We start from the raw sequence: 23318 nt of genomic DNA on the forward strand, positions 1-23318 counted from the left end.
TACTCAGCATTTGGTTGATATGCTAAGAATGGTGCTTTGCTGTCTCTGGTATGAGATAGCCAGGAACAGTATCAACTATTTGGGAAACAGTAGCCTCATCTGTCAAGTTGTAGGCAGTCTTAAGATGGGGGGGGGGTGTCTTTCAGGGCTAAGTGGGAGCTGCATGCCTGACCTATGGGAGTGTGATGGCAGTTGGCCAGGAGCGTGTCAAAAAAACTGAACAGGTTATGGGGGTGTGGTGAGGCTGAAGACCCTGGCCATGACATGCACCCCTACACCTGTTCTCTTGAAACTTGGTGAACTATTAAATGAAAAAGGGGAAGGACTCCCAATACAGTTATGTTCAACTAGTATACTTTCAACTAGTTCCAACTAATTATCCAGACTGTGGATAGGGACTCACCAGTGGGTCATGATCCAATTTTTGGTGGGTTGTGAAATGTTTTTGAATTTTTTTAAAACATTGCCCAATTTGCAGAAGAAAACCATTAGGTGATATGAGGTAATCTTCATACCCCCAAATTAAAATGTCACATTTTCTCTAGAAACAGGCATGCCATAGACCATGTGTGAACCCCATTTCAGCATTTTGTCTGGCCTGGAAGTCCCTAACTGCACATCTTGCTCTCTGGTTCAACCTTCTGGGTACCCTGGAATTACTGTAAAGGTTTGGAGGAACAATCCTTGAACTCAGTTTCTAGGGAGAGTCTAGCAAATGTCTGCACACACATACTATATATAAAGTCTTTACAGTCTCAGGAGCACAGGACCCCAATTATTATTAATAATCTATTAATTAATAAAGTTTCTTTCTAGATATTTTTGTCTAGTGGGTCACAATACATTATCATTTTAAAAACTGGGTGCTAGCGCTAAAAGGTTTGGGAAGCAGTGAACTGGTGATCATGCATTTGACTGTAGTTCTACACGTCCTATCACCACTTCTCAACAATACTGCGCTCTCCTGGTCGCTCAAGGAAGAAGAGCAGAACAGATGCTGACTGTACAAGCATGGCTATAAACACAACCGGTGAAACCAGGCATGCTCACTGTTTACAGCTGTGGGGTCCCCAAGGGTCTTTCCAGTCAACCCATTTATCAAGCAACACATGCAGCATAGTTGTTCCTTATTTGTGCAGGTCCAGTCATTCTTCTTCAAGAAAGTGCTTCTGTCTGAACGTATGGAATGATTCCAGCACTCAACTGCAGTATATCACCACTGCAGGAAAGCAATGAATCCCCCAGGCAGTCAGGCTGTTGAAATTTAGGGTGCTGTGCAGATTATAATTGCATGAGTCATAGAAACCTATTGATAAATTCCATAATATCAATGACACAATTCCCACCATACATATGCTGGCTTTATTTTTCTTAGAAAAATATGCCCCCAGCATTAGAATATTAATCTTTCATGTGAAAATATTAGTCTTTAGGTGAAAAAAGCAAGGGATAGTTACACTCCCATCTATCTTGCATTGAGAAGATGTTGTACAATGACTTGTATGAAAGACAAGTGAAGAAGGGAAGGCTGGGGTATTTATCATGTTGCCAAACCCCAAGACAGCTAAAATTCTAACATAATCTGGATACTTCCTCTTAAGTGTGGCAGCCATCTCATATTTTTGCAAGCCCCTCCAAGCTCTTTTTCAAAATACTTACAGCCAAAATACTGACCCAAGAAAGTTAATTACAGTACAGGCGTGCCCCCTTATTTTCAGGGGCTCCAGCTATACAGCTCAGTCTGAGCCTGGCAGAGGATGGGGACAAACATCCTTGGCCTCTGCTGAGCTCAAGACGCCCCTCCAGAGGCAAGGGATGCTCCAGAGGGGGTGCCAAACTAGATCCATGGATAACTGAATCTGCAGATATGGGGGAGGGGCCCTTATATTGATCACTTCCACTTTGGCCAAGTTTGAATTTCACTAAAAAACTTTATGACAAGTCTACCTATATTCATATCTGCACACTTGTTCAGGTCAGTAACAGGGAACTCTATATATACACATGGGCATATGTAAAAAATGTTTCTTCTTGTATCATCTTTCTATTATTGTGTTAAGCCCTCATAGTTAATTTTGTGTTGGCATCCTTCAGTCTCGGAAGACGATGGTGTCACACTCTGAATGGTGGTTCTGGAACACAGTGTCCTCTCCAGTGTGTGAAGCCTGGGTAAAGTAGGTATGGAGGATAGGCTGTTACCCATGCAGCAAATCCCCCCTCTCCACGTCGCTGAAATGGTCCAATGGAAAGGCAGAGGCCAATACGGTTGGTTCCAGCGGTGTCGCAGGAGTAGCCAGAACGTGACTGTGTTCAGCCATGAACTGCCTCAGGGACTCCGGCTCCGGATTTTGCCTCGAGGTTGACTCCTGAAGCCTTTTCCATAACTGGATGTAGCCACAAGGCAGTGGAGGTTTGGGATCAGAGTTTTCCTTCTCTCAGATGAGCTGCCTTCCCAGGCTAACGAGTTCCATCTACCTGGTGGCTGTTTAGTCGCCTCATAGTTAATTATGGACTATTTATACATCTGATGAGGGCTGGCCTTGGGATGCACTTGGAAACATTTTTGCAGTGCCCCAGGTTCATAGCCAGGATCTGTAGAATCTTGACAATATAAAAAAAGGTATTATAGGCTTTCTATCTCTTTGGTAGAATGAAAAGCAATCCAAATATGCACTTTAAAAGTGCATGTGAGTTAATGGAGCAAATGGATCTAAGAACACCTTACTATAAAATTGCAAAAAGACTAGATTACCCTAGAGAGGGGGCCTTTAGGCACAGGGCACAATTGGGAGCAATTGTTCCGACTTAAAAGTTAATCCTGCACCTTATGGTAGCCAGCACCCCCTCCCACATACTCTACCTGCTCACACCAGCTACTTCCAACCCTGAAGTGCATCATCAACTATTTTGCAACGGACACCAAATGAACAATATGAACTTTGGGCACTGTTTTTCCTAAACCACAAGCACTTTTTAAGCACTTTTTCAGAGAATGGGAGGATGGAATGGGGCAGGATCAGTCCTGGCAATTAAGAAGTTGGTGAATGTACACATTCTAATTCCTAACCCCTCGATATTGCTTTCTAATGATCATCAAACGTAAATTGTAAGGCCATCGACTCCTACACTTGTTTCACTAAAGCTGCGGCCTTAAAATAGCAAGGTCAGCTTACATACATATCTCCAATTCTTAAACCACACACAAGGGTCAGAATTTCAAGAGAACTACCCAAGTTCAGGATTGGAATCTTAATTGAGGAAATTAAACCTTTCTAGATGAAAGTTTGACTATAAGAACTATTACTTTTTCAAGCTAAATTAAAGTTGCCAAATAACAGTATTTTTAATGATGCATTTCCTTTATTGCAATTATTTGCTTCCAAGTTCTTGTGCATATGACTGAAGAGTATTTTCGTAATAGAAGGAAAGTATGGAAAGAAAGTGTAGAAAGAAGAACAGGGAAAAGACATCCACACCCTGTATTCCTTTCAAACCAGAATTCCAGCAGATTCTAAGTGACCAGCAGAGATAAAGTGCATATATTCCACTGAGGTGAACTTAAAAAAATAATACAGCAGCTGAGCAAAAAATCCTGAATAATTTTAGTGCACTACATTTGATTAGTTTTCATACAACCCTCCCACTCAACTTTATCATTCAGTCCAAAAAAATTTAATGCTAATATTTAACATTAAATACTTAATATTAAAATAATTCATTTTTTTCTTAAAAATAACACACACAGTATTTCTGGAAAACTGCAGCTGTTTCCCTGAAGTTCAACATATTGTTTTAACAATGACAAACACTCTTATCCTTTGGATCCAGGCTTTAGGCTTGCAAAAGCCTTAGAGTTCTTAAGGGAATGTGAAATTTCATTGAGAAAAGAAATGAAATGAGAGTCTCTCTCAGACTTCTTAGACTCAAAAATAACCACAATAGTAAAATGAGGTTCAGGACGAGTCAAGAAATATGTGCTTTGAACTTTGTCATCATAGAAATGGACAACTTTCTCCAAACCGTTGAGGTCGGAAGCCCTGTCAGTCATAATCATAATGACATTGGGCCAATGCATCACAGGCCTGTCACTGGGCAGAGACACCACTGCTGGATACTGGTCTACACCCTTTGGGGCCTCCCTGTAGGAATGGGGGTGATGGTAACCATGTCCCTGAAAACTTTCTGACCCCCTGTTGTCAAAGATCAAAGAAACATTCACAGCATCATATTTCCTGATCAAGCTGGAAATCTTCCCAAAATAATCAGGATTGGCTTTTGCAGTCAAGCTTTTCATTTCCGATGGCGTTGTTTGTCGACTAAGTGCTTCGTGAAAGTAAAAGCTACATTTGGCAAGAAGCGTGTTTTTGAGTTTTATTAACCACAAGAAAAGGTGTGGAGGCTGCACGGCCTTCTGCGACTGGCCCCCAAAGAGATGTTTCTTGGTTTCACGTTGCTTCTCAAAAATCTGTCCCCAGCTCTGCAGCTTTGTGTGAGCGTTGTGCAAGTTGACCAAAGATGGAAGGAACTTCCATTCCGAAATCTGCACCTGAGCCTTCAGAAGATGAGTAAGGACATCTGCTTCTAGTTGGAAACTGCATTCAAGAGGACTAAGAATTGGATGATGAAATCTAGAAAAGAGCATTTCAGTACTTATGAGAGATCTTGTACCAAGCTGACCTACAGAATATACAATTCTAAAGAGTGAATACAAAATGTTATTTCTAGAAACATTCCGTTAGTTGCAATTTATTAGCTACACAAGTAAACAGGAAAAACATAATGAAATTCAAGTAGCAATGCCCCAATTTCCCAAATACAGAGCTACTGCACTTGAGACTTGAGCCACTTGTAAATACAGAGCCACTTGCACACTTGAGACTGGCCCCAAATACAGAGCCACTTGCACACTTGAGACTGGCCGATATCCCAGTATTAGATAATTAGATGCAGTGATGTATGCCTTGATTACTATGGACATTTAAAGATCCATCCTGTCAAAGCAATCAACATATTTTAGTTTGCAACTTCCCAATTAAGTCATCTTTACATTATGAAGCAAAAAGAACATTAACAAGAAGAGCGAAACATGCAGCACACATGGACTAGGCAATTCAATCATAGTATGGCAAAAAATATTGTAGGGATCTTATCCAAACATAACAAGCTTAATTGCCAATATGGATAAACAGATCATTCACATCTCCTACTGTGAGTAAATTAGTAACCACACCACAAATAAATTCAGAACAGCTTCTAGCTAGAACACAAAGATGAGGCTCTTAACAGATGCCACTTTATACCATGAGAGACAAGGCTCTTTTACAGCAGGCACTAGCAAGTTGAAATGGAAAAGACTGAATTTCGCTTTGCCATATTTTCTACATTTCATCTTTTATTCAGACCACCTAAAGTTTGCTTCCCTTCTTCCGCAATGATATAATTTACACTGATATAAAACAGCTGTTTAATTAACCCATCTGGAAAAAAAATATTCTCTCTATAACCTGTCCTGTGACCAGTTTAGACTTTGGTAGCAATGGAAACATCACAGGCTTCGTTTTAGGAATTCTAATCAATACATGCCTATGTCCTTTTCTTCTTTTAAAGTTTTTACATTTACCTAGATAAAAACTATAGCTAATGAGTTGTTTATGATTAGAAGTTTATAAGCAGCCTACAAAAGGTGGTGCACACCCTGAGTGATGTCTATCCCCAGAATTTTTTTTTTTGTACACACCATATCAAGACAGAGGCTCTCCTGGTTCGGAAATCCTCGATGCAGGTGCTGGACTATCAGCTTGCGCTGAATGGGGCTGCACTCCCTCTGAAGGAGCAGGTCCGCAGCTTGGGGGTCCACCTGGACTCGCAGCTGCTCCTGGATTCCCAGGTGGCAGCTGTGGCTAGGGGGGCCTTCGCTCAGCTTCGGCTGGTGCGCCAGCTGCGGCCGTACTTGGATCGTGCTGACCTGGCCACGGTGATCCATGCCTCGGTGACATCGAGATTAGATTACTGTAACGCGCTCTATGTGGGGCTGCCCTTGAAGATGGTTCGGAAACTGCAACTAGTGCAGAATGCGGCGGCCCATGTGGTTACTGGAGGTAGGCAGTTCGACTCTGTCAGTCCGCTTCTCCAGCGGCTGCATTGGCTGCCCATTCGTTTCAGGGCCCAATTCAAGGTGCTGGTATTGACCTTTAAAGCCCTATACTGCTCTGGACCAGGGTATCTTAGAGATCGCCTACTCCTGTACAATCCGGCTCGTCCTCTTAGTCAGCCTTTTTCAGAGAAGGCCTTTTTACAAGTGCCGCCGCCTAGGGAGTTACGTGGGGCGGCAGCAAGAAATAGGGCCTTCTCAGTAGTGGCACCAACACTATGGAACTCCCTTCCCCTTGACTTAAGAATGGCTCCCTCTCTTGAGACCTTTCGGCGAGGCCTGAAGACCCTTCTGTTAAACAAGGCTTCTGAGTTCTCGGCCTTTTTAACATCTTTTATATTTTTTACAGACCTGATTCTTTTATGATTTACTGCTGCTCTATGCTCTTTTTACTATTTTTACTCTGACTGCTGTTTTTTATAATGTGTTAATATGTTTTTATTTGTTTTTAAATTATGTTTTTATAATGTAAGCCGCCTTGAGTCCCTTCGGGGAGAAAGGCAGGGTAAAAATAAAGTTGTTGTTGTTGTTGTTGTAGTTATCATCATCATCATCATCATCATCATCATCATCATCATCAAAGATATTTTCACTATTTTTTTTAAGAATCTACAGTGTCAGTGCACAACTATACAACAAATGAATTGCAGCTTCTTCTCATTTCACTCACCTCATGTTCACTAACTAAATATTGGATCCAACTGGTTCTAGGGATATACCAGTAGTAGTAGAAAGTACATACCTTATATCAAAACTAACTTTGACAGCTGGTCCCGCCCCCTTTTACCAGAAATCCCGCCCCTAAGGGGGTTCAAGTGACCCCTCAAACAACTCCTCCCACTGCCCCCCACCACTGGTGAGGGTTTTTGGGACACCCCGACATTTGGTTTGGCGGGAAAAGGAGCCCGCCAATGAAGTGTGGGAAAGGGGGTTCATGTGACCCCTCAAACAATTCTCCCCATTCCCCTCGACCGCTAGGGAAGGGTTTTGTAGCACCCTGACATTTGGTTTGGCGGGAAAAGGAGCCCGCCAATAAAGTGTGGGAAAGGGGTTCATGTGACCACTCAAAGAACTTGCCCCATCGCCGCCGACCAATAGGCGCAGGTTTCATAGCTCTTGGACCACCGTGTGGAGCCAATGGGAAAAAAGGGGGAGTGGGAACAGGTCCGGACATGTCCTTTTATTTAAGGCCCAGGGCCTTCGGGGGGAGGGAGAAACCCATTCAGCCTTTGCGGTTGCTGTTGTTTCTGCCATGGCCTCCCCTCTGAAAAGCTCACCCACTTCGCCTTCTGAGATGGAGGCTCTCCAGTTGGAGTGCGAATCCCCTGCCGGGGAGGAGAGTGAAAATCACACTATGGTGGTGGTCAAGATGGAGAGCCCCGAAGAAGAGAAGGAGAACGTGCCGCCTTCTGAGGGGGGAGACCCCGGTCAGACCCGTGGATTCTCAAAACTACATTCGCAAACTGCTCAAGATGGAGAGCTGCGATGAGCCGGAGACCCCAGACAGATCCACTGATTCTCAAAGCCTACCACAGGCACCTATGAAGAAGAAGCAAAAATGTAGGCGCTATGAGGATGACGAGGAGGATGAGGAGGATGACGTGTTACCGTTTCCATCTTTGAACCTGGTTTACCAATTTGCAATGGAAGAACCACCTGTACCTAGAAAAACTGAAGCAGAGGTAAATCATTGTGCTTGAGTGCATACGTGAGTGTGTTGCCTGAAATGTAAAATCAAAAATACTTATTTGTGTGTTTTTTTGTAGGCTATTCCAAAGAAGGATGTGAAGCAAGACGCTTTCAAAACGTTACGGAACATTTTAGGGGTTCTCCCGCTGGACAGACAGAACAAAAATCTGACATCACAGACAAGGCAGAGAATCACAGAGTGTGCTGAGAGCAAGTTTGTTCACCATTGTGAAGTATTGTGTATCAAAATTTCTTGAAGTGTCCTGTGAGGGATGTCGAACGAAGGCCCCAAACCAGGACGCCCACGTCTGCTTGGACTGGACTCAGGAGTTTATTCGAGACATGCTGCGCAGGGTTATGAAGAAATTGGATATTGCATGCCTGGTGCACACGTGTATCTGTATTGCATTTTAATTAGGTTGTCTCTAGATGAAGCAAGAATTTCCTGAATATGTTATGTCATTACTGGATCATGTATATAAATTTGAATATGAACCCCATAAAATAGCCGGTAAATTGCTTCAACCGCAAGATCACGTATTTTTGATTTCTGTTGAAAGAGTGATCAAAGCCAAATCTTTTTGGTTTTATCTGAGATGAGCGGGTGGGGCTGATTTATTAATATCTGATTGTATGAAATAAAATACAGGTCTTGCATGCTAGGGAAAATGAACATAATGTAGAAGACATGTGGGTGAGGGAAGGGGGATGCTTATTATTGTTCTATGTGTATGTATGTTCCAGACTATGTGTATGTATGTTCCAGACATTTTCCAGACTCACAAAGAGAGTCTGGTCCAACAAGAAGCTGACGGAACATACCAAGATCCAGGTCTACAGAGCTTGCGTCCTGAGTACACTTCTGTACTGCAGCGAGTCATGGACTCTTCGCTCACAACAGGAGAGGAAACTGAGCGCTTTCCACATGCGCTGCCTCCGACGCATCCTCGGCATCACCTGGCAGGACAAAGTTCCAAACAACACAGTCCTGGAACGTGCTGGAATCCCTAGCATGTATTCACTGCTGAAACAGAGACGCCTGCGTTGGCTTGGTCATGCCGTGAGAATGGATGATGGCCGGATCCCAAAGGATCTCCTCTATGGAGAACTCGTGCAAGGAAAGCGCCCTACAGGTAGACCACAGCTGCGATACAAGGACATCTGCAAGAGGGATCTGAAGGCCTTAGGGATGGACCTCAACAAGTGGGAAACCCTGGCCTCTGAGCGGCCTGCTTGGAGGCAGGCTGTGCAGCATGGCCTTTCCCAGTTTGAAGAGACACTTTGCCAACAGTCTGAGGCAAAGAGGCAAAGAAGGAAGGCCCATAGCCAGGGAGACAGACCAGGGACAGACTGTACTTGCTCCCGGTGTGGAAGGGATTGTCATTCCCAGATTGGCCTTTTCAGCCACACTAGACGCTGTGCCAGAACCACCTTTCAGAGTGCGATACCATAGTCTTTCGAGACTGAAGGTTGCCAATACATGGTATGTATGTATGGAAATAAAAAATAATTACAGGTCTTGCATGCTAGGGAAAAATGAACATAATGTAGAAGACATGTGGGTTTGCTTATTAAAATGTGCATGTTTAGGAATAAAAAATATATTCTTTATATGAACTTTTGACTGTTCTGATGCTTACAGGGGGATTAATTCAAATGAATTTAGAAGACATGGGCCTGGGGGGCATGGGAGAATAGAACCTGCTCACATAGGGGTTACACCAAAAAAAGGACTGAAAATCAGAAGCTGATCAGACACATTTCTATATGGGAAAACAATTTCAGCTATTTTATATTCCATGAGACTGGGAATCATATTCTGTGTCTGGATTTTTACATGTGCAAAAACCAGATACAGGTCAAAAACTGGGGTTAATCCAGGACTATTGCATTCCAATAACTTGGAAATTTTTCAAAACTTTTTTGACATGTGTCTGGATTTTTCCACGCGCAAAAACCAGACACAGGTCAAAAACTGGGGTTAATCCAGGACTATTGCATTCCAATAACTTGGAAATTTTTCAAAACTTTGACATGAGAACAGAATCTGTATCTGGTTTTTACGTGTATAACATCCAACACCCATGACTTCTTTTAAGATTTATGGTGTGAAAATAAAAACATACTAACTTACCAACATTTTTGTTTATTGTATAGGCCTGGGAAGAAAAAACTAATTGGAATGTCCAGATGTGAGGGGTAGAGATTTTTCCTATAAAAGGGGACACCTTTTTGTGTGTGTCAGAACATCTTTCATTTGGTAAGCATATTGCTCTCTCTCTCTCTCCTTTGCCTTGGAATTTGTATGTGTGGGGCGTGTATGTGAATCTGATAGAATTAAATATTGCTTCTATCTATCTGTATGTCAGACTGCTTTTATTCAAGGTTTGTATTTTTCACTCTGCAAGTGCTCTGGGGCATTCTTGGTCTGAGAAAATCTTACACCTATATCGCTGGCTACACAATTTTGTATGATTGTACTATGCCAGCCAGCATGCCTGTGTGAAAACTTGCCTCTGTGTGTGTGTGTGTGTGTGTGTGTGTGTGTGTGTGTGTGTGTGTGTATGATCCTATTAGGACAAAATGTCTGGATTTTTGTGGGGTCTGATGTCTTTTTTTTTTATTCTGTGCATGCTCAGGGGTTATGTAATGACAGGAGTTTTTAAAAAATCCTAGCTCTCTCTCCTTTGCCTTGGAATTTGTATGCGTGGGGCATGTATGTGAATCTGATAAAATTAAATATTGCTTCTATCTATCTGTATGTCAGAATCTTTTATGTCTGTATGTCTTTTTTTTCAGGTGTACAGTGCAAAAAAATATAAAATTGTTTGATCCGTGGTGGAATGTCTGAGGACGACGATGGAAATTCACAGGAATCTGATGGTGAGAATCATCTTAAATAATAGCATCCTATTAATCTTTAAAAGTACAAGATACATTTACATGCCTTCTTCTGTTTCAAATTTAGTGCTGTTTCTGGGGGCACTGCAGCAATCAACTGCTAAACCAGGTATTTGCACAGTTGAATTTTTTATCTTCCTTTCTAAGATAAAAACTGAGCAAGCAAAAAGAAAATATGGTTCTTTTATGTTTTTTCAGATCCACTTACTCAAGCAGGCCCTGCTATGTCAGATGGCAAAATTAGTAAGAGGGGCCTATAACATTTTAACTGGAAAGTTACTGAATAATCAAGCCTATTTTTAAAATTTGATTTTCCACATTTTTACAGGTTGTAAGGAAAAGGCATTCACTTTTCGAAAAGGTAAAACTGTGCCTATATTTTTTTTAAAAAATAAGTTTCTAGAGTTTCTTTAAAAATCCAGTAACGTGGCCTTCCTTTTCTTTTTAAAGTAACTGGTGCAGTATCTTCAAGTACCAGATTAAACCCCCCAGTTCTGATGGTTTATACTCAGCAACCAGTTCTGGTTTGTGTTACTTTACCTCATATTTTATTTAAAAATCAAGAAACTGTGTATCCTACATAATCCATAATTATTTTTACTGTTTTATTTCTTTTTTGAAGGAGAATCTTCTCCAGCTCTATTCAAAAGAGGTAAAAATTCTGTTATTGCTCCCCTTTTTTATTCCACATTTATAACCATTTAATATAAAATTAAATTTCTGATAATTTCAGCTAAAGGAATTATTGATACAGCTCTTACCAACAGATGTGATGGTGGTTCAGGCATCTTTAAAAGAGGTAATGAACCTGATTAATAACAATAAAAAATTAAAAAGATTTTCCTTTTTTCTTTTAGTTGCCAGAGGGTCACCAAAATCCTACACAGGAGGAGGTAATTCTAGGCCTTTTTTTTTTTATGGAGGTCAGTTTTTTTTTAAAAAAAGAAAACTGATTTTAAAATTTTGGTTTTTCAACATTCAGGAAATACTGGGCCTGTGCAAAATCACGCAGGTGTTAATGGACCCCAAGGAAAATCTCCATTGAGTCCAAAGCCTAGCACGTCCAAACTACCTGCTCTGGACAGTCACAAAAAATGTAACTTCCTGTATAAATTACATAATAGGAATATTTTTGATGGGAAATCCTATGCCACTATTTTCTAGCGCTTTTAAATTTTGGTTTGTCTACATTCAGAAAATCCAAGGCCAATGCCTCCAGCACCTGGTAATGTGGTCCAAAGAAACATTCCCATGTCACCAAGACCTAGTACCTCAACAGCGGGAAATCAGAAAGGTATCAGCTGTTCCATTTCCAGCCTGTATAAACTAAAAAATAAAATTAATATTGGGTTGGGGTGTGGTAATCTGATGCCTCTTTTTTCCTAAGAATGTCAGATTTTTAAAAGAAAATGATTTTAAAATATAGTTTTTTCTACATTCAGGAAATACTGGGCCTGTGCAAAATATTCTTCAAATAAAAGCTGCTGGGGGGCCTTCTACTTCTAATGTAGCAACTACTGTCAACCAGAAAGGTAACGACTTGTATAAATTTATCCACTAAATTTGACAAAAAAATATTTCTTTACTCCTTGGGACTGGATGCCTTTAAGAGGGGATTGGTGGAAAAAAATCCATTGTGGGTTACAAGCCAGGATTTTAGAAGTAAACTAGGCAAGGGACTCTCTTTTTTACCTGGTGTGAGATACAGGTCGCAGGACTATGTGGGGGCCTATGGTCTGTTCTTATGATAATAAATTGCCTATTTCAGTTATGCAGTCTCCCCATTCAGTAAAAGAAAATTATGCCTTTTCCTTCTAGGAACTGTCACACCTACTGGCAGACCGCTCCCTGACCAGAAGCGTCATGTTGCTGCCTTGTCTGAAAGTGAATCTGAAGATTTTGCTCTGAAGAAAAAACAGAAGAAAACCAGAAACCTTGACCCAGATGAATGTTTTGAATTGGGTGGATTATTGAACCAGTGTATGAATTCTGTTATTGAGAAGGAGAGAAATTTCTCAGCTCAGCTTAGCGACTGGAATTCAGAGTTAAAAAAACAGTGGTGCTCGTTTCAGGGGAAGGGGCTTGATAAAGAGATGCTTGTTTCTTTTCAAGAAAATATTAAAAACTTCCACATCTATCCTGATAGTCTGCAGGGGGACCTGAGCCAGACACCACACAAGTCTCCACCAGATGCAGGGGTGAATCAGGTTGGGGCAGGCTTCCCACACTTCCTACAGGGCTCCTCTGATTCAGAGGATGATTATAGGGCTTTCTCCCATCCCCCAGGGGTCACCTGTTCGTACACCAGATGCAGGTGCTGATATGGTTGAAGACCATTCTGATAGTGGCTATTCCTCCAATCCAAACGCTGTGTCCGATAGCGGTTATTCCACCATGAACACTACAGGGGGGGAGGAGGAGGAGGAGCCTGAACCAAGAGTCTACCTGGAAAGGGAGGGGCGCTGGGAATGGCATGCTCCGAGACTACCTATCTCCCGATACACTTTTTCCTTCCGCTTTGTAAACCTGGAGCGTTTAAGTCACCCCCTGTTGGTTGAACACGCCATAAGAAATAACATTCAGGAATTAATGGATGAATTACGTAGCGAAATAGATCCGGGGGATTTAGTACAACTGCGTCTTGAAGGAGCGGGGTTAAATAACCCCCTCTTCTCCTTGAGGAGACACATCAATGCTCTGGACGCTGCATCATTTTTTGCTAACATAGGGAATCTCATTCAGAGCAATGCAGAAGTTCATCTCCATGGTCTGTTGCGTCTCATTGTTTCTGTTATCAGAAACAGGGGTGGAAGGGGCCAAAGAGTGCTAAGCACTGTCCTTTATAGCAAGATCATAGAAAAGAAAAGACAACACCTTGTTGACCTGAATAATGAGGACAGCAACCTTTGCTTTGGGGGCGGTCTCTTAGCAATCATAAATGGCCAAGGGTATACTGATTTTCATTTATTACAGATGGCAAGACAGCTGTATGCAGCAGTTGGGATTGCCCCTGATAAAAAAATACTACTATCAGACCTGAGGAGATTTGAAAGGTATTTACAAGCGAATATAGGGGTTGTACTACATGGTGATAAAGGCTGGGAAATCTTCAGATCAGGCTCACTTATAAATGATAAGTCCTACTTTCTACTGCTACACAATGAGCATTATTATGGTATTCTAAACATGAAAGGATTCTTTGGTTCTAGAAATTATTGTTCCATCTGTGGAACTCCTTATGCTCATACACACACTTGTAGGTTTCGCTGTCGTTTTTGTTTACGGAGGCAGTGTACCAGGGAGGTGGAGGTGCGGTGTGAAAGCTGCAGACTGATATGCCCTTCTCGGGCCTGTTTAAATATCCATAAAAAATTAGCGGCCAAAGAGGAGATTGACTGTTTTTTTAAACGGCTGTGTGGAGAATGTGGAGGTTATGTCGCTAAAAGACACAAATGCAAGCCACGGAAGTGCTTGGAGTGTCTCAGTATTCCTTTACCTGACCATCTCTGTTACATTCCCCCACTTAGGGAACCTGAACTTTCAGACAAGTATATCTTTTTTGACTTTGAGTGTACTCAGGAGACAGGAATTCACTTTCCCAATTATATATACGCGATGGGGACAAAGAAAGGGAAAACTTGGGAGTTTAAGGGCGAAGGCTGTCTTTCAGACTTCATTTCAACTTTTATCTCCCCAAAGTTCAAAGGATTCACCTTTTTGGCACACAATGCAAAGGGGTATGATAGCTACTTTATCTTAAACCAGCTGGTGAAGGAAAGGATGGATGTGAAACTTATTGTACAGGGAGGTAAACTTTTGTGCGTGACGATGAAAAAATTGAAAATTTATCAACAGCTTAAACTTCCTCCCCATGAAGCTTGGGAAACTTCCCAAGGCTTTGGGGTTTGAGAGCTGTAAAGGATATTTTCCCCACTTTTTTAACACTGCTGAAAACTGGGATTACGAAGGCCCTCTCCCCCACCCGAAATTTTACGGGTATGACACCATGATGCCTGATGAGAAAAAAGATTTTCTCACGTGGTATGAGAAAAATAAGAACAGCATTTTTAATCCTCAGAAAGAGCTAGCGCATTACTGCCAACAGGATGTAAAAATATTGAGGAAGGCCTGTACGTTGTTCAGGGATGAAATCCTACGGATGACTAAATCGGGAGGGAGGGACGGGCTGGATCCATTTCAATACTTAACCATAGCTAGCATCGCAATGGCCATGTTTAGATACATGTTTTTAGAAAGCAATGCCATCGCTATTCTACCATGGGACAACTACGACTTGATAAAAAAGCGATTTTCCTCTGCGGCTATACAATGGCTGATGTATCTGGAGCATAAAAAATCCATCGAGATCAGACACACTTTGAAAGGGGGAGAATTTCGGGCAGGAGAATATTATCTGGATGGCTACACAGTGATTGGGGGCAAACAGGCAGCTTTTGAATTTTACGGGTGTTTTTATCATGGCTGTCCCATTTGTTACAAGGATACGGAAATAAACCCCCTCAGGAACACAACCTACCGTATGCTTTATTATGAGACCAAGCGTAGGGAGTATGAGATCAAAGATATGGGGTTTGAGATCATTACCATTTGGGAACACGAATGGAGGGAAATGTTAGCTGGTGATGCAGCACTTAAAGCGTTTCTGTCTGAAATAAACCCTCTGCAACCTCTGCAACCTAGAGATGCGCTGATTGGTGGGAGAACAAACGCCATTACCCTCTATTACAAGCCCAAAGAGGGGGAGGAAATATGTTATTATGACTTCACGAGCCTGTACCCATATGTAAACAAAACAAAGAAATATCCTTTGGGGCATCCTGAAATTATCACAAAGAACTTTAAGTCCCTGTCTTGCTATTTTGGTGTCGTGAAAATGAAAGTGCTCCCCCCGAGAGGACTCTTTTTCCCTGTATTACCGGTTAGGGTGAGGGGGAAGCTCATGTTCCCTTTGTGCCAGAAATGTGCGGAAACGAGCCAGCAGGAACCCTGCCGTCACTCTGATGAGGAACGCGTCATCATAGGCACATGGTGCACTTTTGAGATGATGAAAGCCCTGGAAAAGGGGTACAGGGTCTTGGCAATTTCAGAGATATGGGATTTTCCTGGCAAATCTGACGAGTTGTTTTCTGGTTACATTAAAATGCATCTACGTCAGAAACAAGAAGCCACGGGCTATCCCTCGTGGTGCACGGATGAGGCAAAAAAGAAACAATATATCTCTGATTATCGTGAAAAAGAGGGCATTGAATTACGCCCCCAAAAGATCGCGGTGAACCCCACAAAGTGCCAGATAGCAAAGTTGTTTTTAAATTCTTTGTGGGGAAAATTTGCTCAGCGCTCTAACTTGCTGAACAGCAGCATCGTGAGGGACCCTACTCAGTTTCTGGTGTATGCCTTTTCACCTGCCTATGAGATTTCAGGGTTTGAAATTCTTGACGACGAGGCAGTCACTGTGTCTTGGAGAAATTCATCAGACAGGTACACACGGTCTGGTAGAACAAATGTACTAATAGGGGCTTTTACAACTGCATACACGCGATTAGAACTTTACAACTTGCTGGAACAGTTGGGTGACAGGTGCTTGTACCATGACACAGATTCTGTGATCTTTGTACATCGTGAGGGGGACTGGCGACCCCCCCAGGAGACTACTTAGGGGATTTGACAAATGAGATTCCCCCAAATGAGCGCATCACAGAGTTTGTGTCAGCTGGTCCAAAGACCTATGGCCTGAGACTGTCCTCCGCGAGGTCTTACATGAGAGTGAAGGGCATTACGCTCCACGCTCAGAATTCTGAAAGGGTCCATTTCGATAGTCTCAAACAGATGGTTCTGGACTATGGAACGGGGTCTAAAGAAATTGTTCTGCAGCAGAGGGGCATTCTGAGAAATAAAAAGATGTGGCGTATCGAAACAGGCGGTCTGAAGAAGACGCTAAGGGTCGTATATGATAAGAGGGTCCTTCTGAAAGACTTCAGAACTCTACCTTACGGGTATTAAGATGGATGTGCGGTGGAAACACCCTTTTTCGGCCATTTTAGCAGGGCCTAGCAACTGCGGGAAAACGTATTTTATAAAAAACATGTTGGATCACGCGCATACTGTGCTCTCTGTTGTTCCTGAAAATATTGTATGGTGTTATGCATGCTGGCAGCCTATGTATAAGGAGCTCCTTCAGAAGTACCCCCACATACATTTTATGGAGGGGCTCCCTGTGACGTTTAATGATGATGAAATACTACCCCCAAATAAAGTGAATCTTGTTATCATGGATGACCTCATGGCCTCTGCTTCTTCCAGCACTGAGATCGCTGACGTTTTTACCAAGTATGTGCATCATCGTAATTTAAATATTTTTTTCATCACACAGAACATTTTCTTTCAGGGAAAATCCAATCGCACCATTACCTTAAACGCAAAATACATAGTGCTCTTCAAAAACCCCAGGGACAAACTACAGATCGTTACACTGGTACGCCAGATGTACCCTGGAAACGTTCAGTTCTTTCTAGAGAGTTTTCAGGATGCTACCGCAAAACCTTATGGGTATCTGATGGTTGACTTAAATGCTTCCACGCCTGAGTCTTTCAGATTGAGGACGGGGCTTTTCCCACCAGACTGGCCGGTCGTCTACAATATGAAAAAAAAGAAACTTGGAGCCCTTTACAAAAGCAAGTGAGTTAACCCATAGGGCGTTGAAATGTAAGTGCATCCTCCTCACGGCAACATGTCTATCTGCATGAGAAGAAATCTACCCCTTTTACAGCTGCTTATCAAGGCCCCCCCGCGACAGAGAAAAGCCATTCTGTGCTCGGCTCCTCACGATCTCGTCTGGGCTATCTCAGAAATTGCACTCAACACTTTAAAAGGTAACATTCCCTTATCCGGCAGTCAGATTTCTCAACTGAGAAAAAAACCGCTCCCTCATCAGAAAACTGAGTAATAAATGGCTATCATTAAGAAAAAAGAAGCAGCTGGTAAATCAATCTGGAGGGTTTCTAGCTCCCTTGTTAAGCATAGCTCTCCCCCTAGTCGCAGAGCTTTTACGTAACCGTTGATGGAACACGCTGAAAAAATGTTCCTTGTACCTAGCCACCAGTTAGAGCAACTGAAAAATCCTTCCCCAGGAGAAGAAAACATCAGAACTACAGCCCTCAGTTCCTTAGATGCTGACATGCAAAATGTTTTACAGAGAAGGGACTTAATGGAATATGAAAAGGCGAAACAATATTCCGCTCTGCTTCAAAAATATCTAACTCATGTGAAACGGGGAATCTGAAAAAGGACATCTGACCTTGTCGTTACCAGCAGCAATGCCTGCAGAACTGGCTGAGACAACTACCAAAGCACATGTCTCTTCAGATCCAGACAGTGTATATCATGAAGTCTTGGACAGTTTGTCAGATATAAAACCCTGCGAAGATAGTACTAAACAAAATGATGCAAAACAAGTCTGTTTCTTCGTGGAATGAAAAGGGGGCTTTTGTTTACAAAGGGGAAACTATCCCTGGCTCCAACATGTTGGACTTGGTGAAAGGAATCACACAAATCCACGTGCTGCCAGCTGCGCGCACGCCTAAGGGTTGGGATGTCTTTCTGAAGGCAATGGCTGAACTAAATATCCCATCCACGGTTGTCGGCAACCCGGGAAACAGGACCTCTTTGGACCACTTGAAAAACCCCAGCCCCGTGACGGAAATAAAACATACCCCCAAGGCTTCCAGAAGATCTTATAAAAAGCAGAGACAATCTAGTTCTGTACTGTGGCTGACCTTATAAAAAATAAAAGCACTTTTAAAAAAAAAAAAACATGCTGCTTCGACTTTTTTTCTTTTAAATCCCCTCAGAAACGAGTATCTTTTTTATTGAAAACCATGCCCATGAAAATTACTACATGACACACAGGTTTGGGGCTGATAAAAAAACCGGGAGGCTAGTCGTGACATGTTCTGCTTCTTTTTTACAAATAACAGTACCATGCGGTCGTTCCTTAGCAAATCATCGGAATAGTTCTTGAATCTGGTTAAAAGTTAGCCCCTTACACCGTTAGCGCAGAAAAAACACACAGTGGTAACCACAGGTTGCAGAGTCTGGGTATTGTACTTGCTTTGCTTGATATGTTGTTACAGGGCCACATGTTCTTAAAAAATCCATGATTGCCTCGGGGAATCGGGGATGGTCTGGCAGATGGCCGTAGGAGTAAAAAAACTCTACCTGGTTTTCTTCCGACAGGTACAAAGCTAGCCAGTGCTCTCCTGGGCAATCATGAGGGTCCGTGTTGACCACCAGTCCCGCGGGTCTCTGTAGCTGGTTTGCTTTAGGAAGCTGGTCACAAGAAAACACTCCCTTGAATACCTTACAGGTGGCGGGGTCAACAGACAGCAGCCGCGTTAACTGCAGAGTGTCCATGTCGCATATAATCAAACAGAACATTCCTCTGGTTATTTATTTCAATTATGTTGTCAAAAACCCCATAGACGATCATGTTAACGGTCTGCGGGAGGGGTCTGGCAAACTGAACTTCTGCCCTAAGGTTTCCCACGTTGATCATGGAATAGTGCTTGCCGCATTCCTGGTCAGGGGACAGGTCGAAGGCGAAGAGCGTGTACCCCCTCGCAAAGTCTTCTCTGTTGACTATCAGCCCCTTGTCTTTCATGTGCTTACCAGAGGCATGCACCAGGCTCATGTACTCCCTCACACAGCTTCCTTCTTGAAAGTCTGGTTGAAATGGCTTTGCTGGGATTTGGTACCCTGATGGGTAAATAGCAAAAAACTTGATGTCATAATGCTTAAAGTTAAACGAGTTTTTGCTGAAGGTTCCGCTGAAAGCGTCTTTGTCCACTAGGCCGATCACGACCATCTTTGGCAATTGTCCCAGAAACAGGTTCTCCTGGTTACTAACGCGACTCCCCACCGGGAGACCTGACACGGTCCACGGGGTACTTGGCGGTGGCTGTAAGCAAAGCTTCAGCGTGCCCCAGCCATACCCCCGGGGAGACTCTCACCTTCTTTACAAACAGCGACGCCATCAAAAGCTTCAACTTGTAGCAACGTTTGCCTCATCAGTCATCATGCAGAATCTGTCTTTGCTCCAGGTAAGTTTAATTTTCATGTCCACCATGTTTAATAACAGTTTTTCTTGAAAAAAGAGGTACGCGTGGAGATGATCCAGGAGTTCTATTTTTCTGCTTTCAGCAGTCAGTCCCGCTCTTTTAATAAACCCTTGGTTTTGCCCATCCAGGTCCACTGAGTCGTGTTCACCAGGTGTGTCTTTGTAAAACAGCCCTGCAGAGAACTGACTGGATAGTGCGTCTTCGCCGTAGTTTAGCACAGACTCGATGAAAGCCCTATAAGGATAGCAGTTGTTGCTCTGGCTGATGAGTCTGTCTCCCAGGGTCACATCCAGCTGACTAAAAATGGAAGCGATAGCGTAGTTCACCAACGCCACTTCTGCCTGTCGATCAATGTTACCCCATCCTCTTACAATTTTACACCTCAGGTAGAGTGTTGTTTAAATCCAAATAATCCACCCCATTTCCCGCGATGAAAAACTCCAATGATGAAGACTCTGTCACAGCCGTCAACGGAGGCACCTCCACATAAACGCTTCCTTCAATGCTGGTCTGCGTAGGAGCTATTTGGAACAGGTCTAGTTCGGATTTTGTACACTCTTCTGAGCAACTGTGAATAAAGGCCATGGTCATTTTTTTAAAAATATGTCTAGAGAGGACTCTTTCTGCACCTCTGCTTCCGAGCTTTTCTCTTCTGTGTAGTCCTTCAACTTTTAGCCCTTCTTTTAAAGGTACGGGGTGGTCCTGTCAGCAGCGCTCGTGATGCTTTTCATTTAAACGCCTTTCTTCTTTTCACATACATCAGACCCGACCCCTTCTGTGGTATAACTTTATTCAATACAGCCTGAGAAACGTTTCCAACCACGTCCCGGGTAATATTGCGGGCAGCTAATTTAATGTGCGGTTTAATAATCTCTAACCCCCTCCTCAAAAGGGGAACTGCCTTTTGAAAAAGACTTCGGAATATGCCTCCGACCCCCACTCCATACATAATAGGCGCTCCATGAAATCCTTGAAGTCCATGCCCAGCCTGCACCCTGTAATAGTTGGTAAAAAGGGCCGGGTCCCCATAGCATTTTAGAAGGATCATGTTTTTTTAAAGTATCCTATTTTTCCTGGGACGGAAGTGTAGCTTCACAACCACTTTGCCGAAACGAAATGACACGTTTTTGTTCTGGTCTGTCTTTATCTTCACGGTGATGCTGTCTATATGGTCCCTGCATACGCCGACATAGTGCGGTCTATCATAAGTCACTGTAACTTGTTCACCGTTCTCACCGTGAATAGGAACACATCGCAACAGAGGCACATAAAAGTCCCCCACGACCTGGTGGTCTATAATGTCTGTGTAAACGTACAGGGTGCTAAACCCCCCTGTAATATTCTCAGTGAAGGTTGATTTTCTGGTGGTTAAACTCGTGTCCAGCCCTAATATATGAGACAGTTCCGCTTCTGCTTCAATTTTGTGAAGCAACGGGGCAATAAGATAGACCTTCCTATCCACAGAATCATAGGTCAGAGATGTATCAGGTGGTGGATTTATATGACTCTTTATTACCTTGTTCATATTATCCAATATGTCAGGTACTGAAGCGTAATAACCCCTACGTAGAGTGAATAGCCATTCTGTCCTTCCATCGTCAATTTGAAACTTTCTATCATCTGTGAGTGTGTCCCAGGTGTGAGGGTATTGTATCTTCGCTAACCCCACTTCCCACTCCCCCGGCAGATCCAGGGAGCGCACCAGCCAGATCGTGAAGGCAGCACTGGTGTTCTGATCAAATATTTTATTACAGGCGTTGCTAGGAAGGGTGATGTAAAAATCGTTTTCCGCCATTTTCCCCCTTCTCTACTTAGCTTCACACAGTTCAGTCTGCGACCCAACTAATAAATTTGTCAGGCCACCCTAACCATTTCACCAAGTGTTGCTTTTTCTTACCCCTCCCCCTCGTAGCTAGAACTTTTTCAACCCTGTAAATCCTATCCTCTCTGGCCCTCACTCTCTGTAATTCTTCAGATAGAAAGTCCCCGCAATGCTCTCCCCCTCGTAATCTTTTAAGCTGTACACGGGTCTTCTCCCCTTGCTGCTGACTTGGTCGACTATGAAAATCTCAGTGGTAAGGTTTTGTTCGTAACCTTTTTCAAATACCCCCTTGAGCTGAGATCCTCACATGATCTCCTTTTCTGAACACAGAAACCTCTTTTCCCCCTCTAACCCAATCTCCGTACACTGTTTTCCAGACAGCCCCGGCATTGGAGTGGTTCACATCCACAGGTCGAACCCTGATCGTTCTGTGCACCGTGTGGTTATAACTGCTTATAAGTCGCAGTAGCACTTCCTTGTATCTAAAAGTGTTGTTAGCTGTGAAAAATCTCCACATTCTTGATTTTAATGTTCTATTAAAACGTTCCACGTCCACAGCTTTGACCTCATTCCCTGTAACAAAGTGATGGACGCCATGTTTTTTTAATAGTTCTCTCACAGTATGGTTTAGAAATTCTTTACCAGAATCAGTTTGCAGTTTGCGTGGTATTCTCCCCTGTTTGAAAATGTGTTGAAAAGCAGATGCAACCTGCCTGCCTGATTTGTCTTTCAAGCTTCTGGCCCATGCGTATTTGGAAAGTATATCCACCACTGTTAAAATGTACTTGTATCCCGCGTTGTACTTAGAAAACTGTTTCATATCCACTAAATCAGCCTGCCACTGCACACCCATTCCCGAAACAACTGTTTTGTTTCTCTTAAATCGTACTCGGTGCTGTTTGTGCAGTGTGTAAGCATCTTGCTCTGCAAGCCAGTCCCGAACATGTTTTTGAGTCAGAGATTTACTTTGCTTTTTGGCCTCTCGAAAGAGCGTGTTTACCCCTCCAAAGCTCCCGACCGCCCTGGGTGTATAATATACATTTTTTAAAATTTCCTCTTGCTTTTCCATGGCTCCACTTAGCACAAAAACACGCACAATCAGATAACGTAATTCTGTTTTATTTTCTTCTTCACAGTTATTTTCATTCCTCCTCCGCCTTTTTAGGGAAGCACGAACAGCCTAACGGCTCACTGAGATTCATGCGCCCAAAATCATCTTCAATTTCCTAGACAAGACAAAAAATCATGTCTCACACATTTTTTTTCCCCTCAGTGATCGAGGTGTCTAGTTATATTTCAGACCCCCTCCCCCCGTAAAATTTTACATACAGACATGCACGGACACCACTGCGGTGTCTTCTTCGGGACTTTCCAGATATCTTCACTGGTATCCCCATCAGCCGACCAATCTAGTGGCGCAACATCTAGTTCCCACATCTGATTTTTTTTTTAAAAAAGAAAAATGCAAAATATTACCACTCCACCCCATGTACCCGCTATCGAAACCCTCCCCCCCAAAAAACACGGTTTTTTCTTACCGTGGACTGTGTCCAATAGAGTGCTGAATCCACATCACTTTCCTGGCTGTCAGGCAGAGAACTACCCCTGTATAAAACCCCCT

General features: G+C 42.9%; 1 protein-coding gene across 1 annotated transcript in view; it reads right to left on the reverse strand.

Annotated features, from left to right (window-relative positions):
• Positions 1-3356: 3356 nt before the first annotated feature.
• KICS2 (KICSTOR subunit 2) overlaps positions 3357-23318 on the reverse strand; it is a 35613-nt gene continuing 15651 nt past the window's right edge. Inside the window, exon 3 of the mRNA XM_066634384.1 lies at positions 3357-4628. Within this exon, the coding sequence (XP_066490481.1) occupies positions 3812-4628 (817 nt within the window). The 3' untranslated portion in view covers positions 3357-3811. The remainder of the gene's footprint in view (positions 4629-23318) is intronic.

Source organism: Tiliqua scincoides, chromosome 7, assembly GCF_035046505.1.
Source record: "Tiliqua scincoides isolate rTilSci1 chromosome 7, rTilSci1.hap2, whole genome shotgun sequence".
In the NCBI taxonomy this organism is placed as follows: domain Eukaryota; kingdom Metazoa; phylum Chordata; class Lepidosauria; order Squamata; family Scincidae; genus Tiliqua; species Tiliqua scincoides.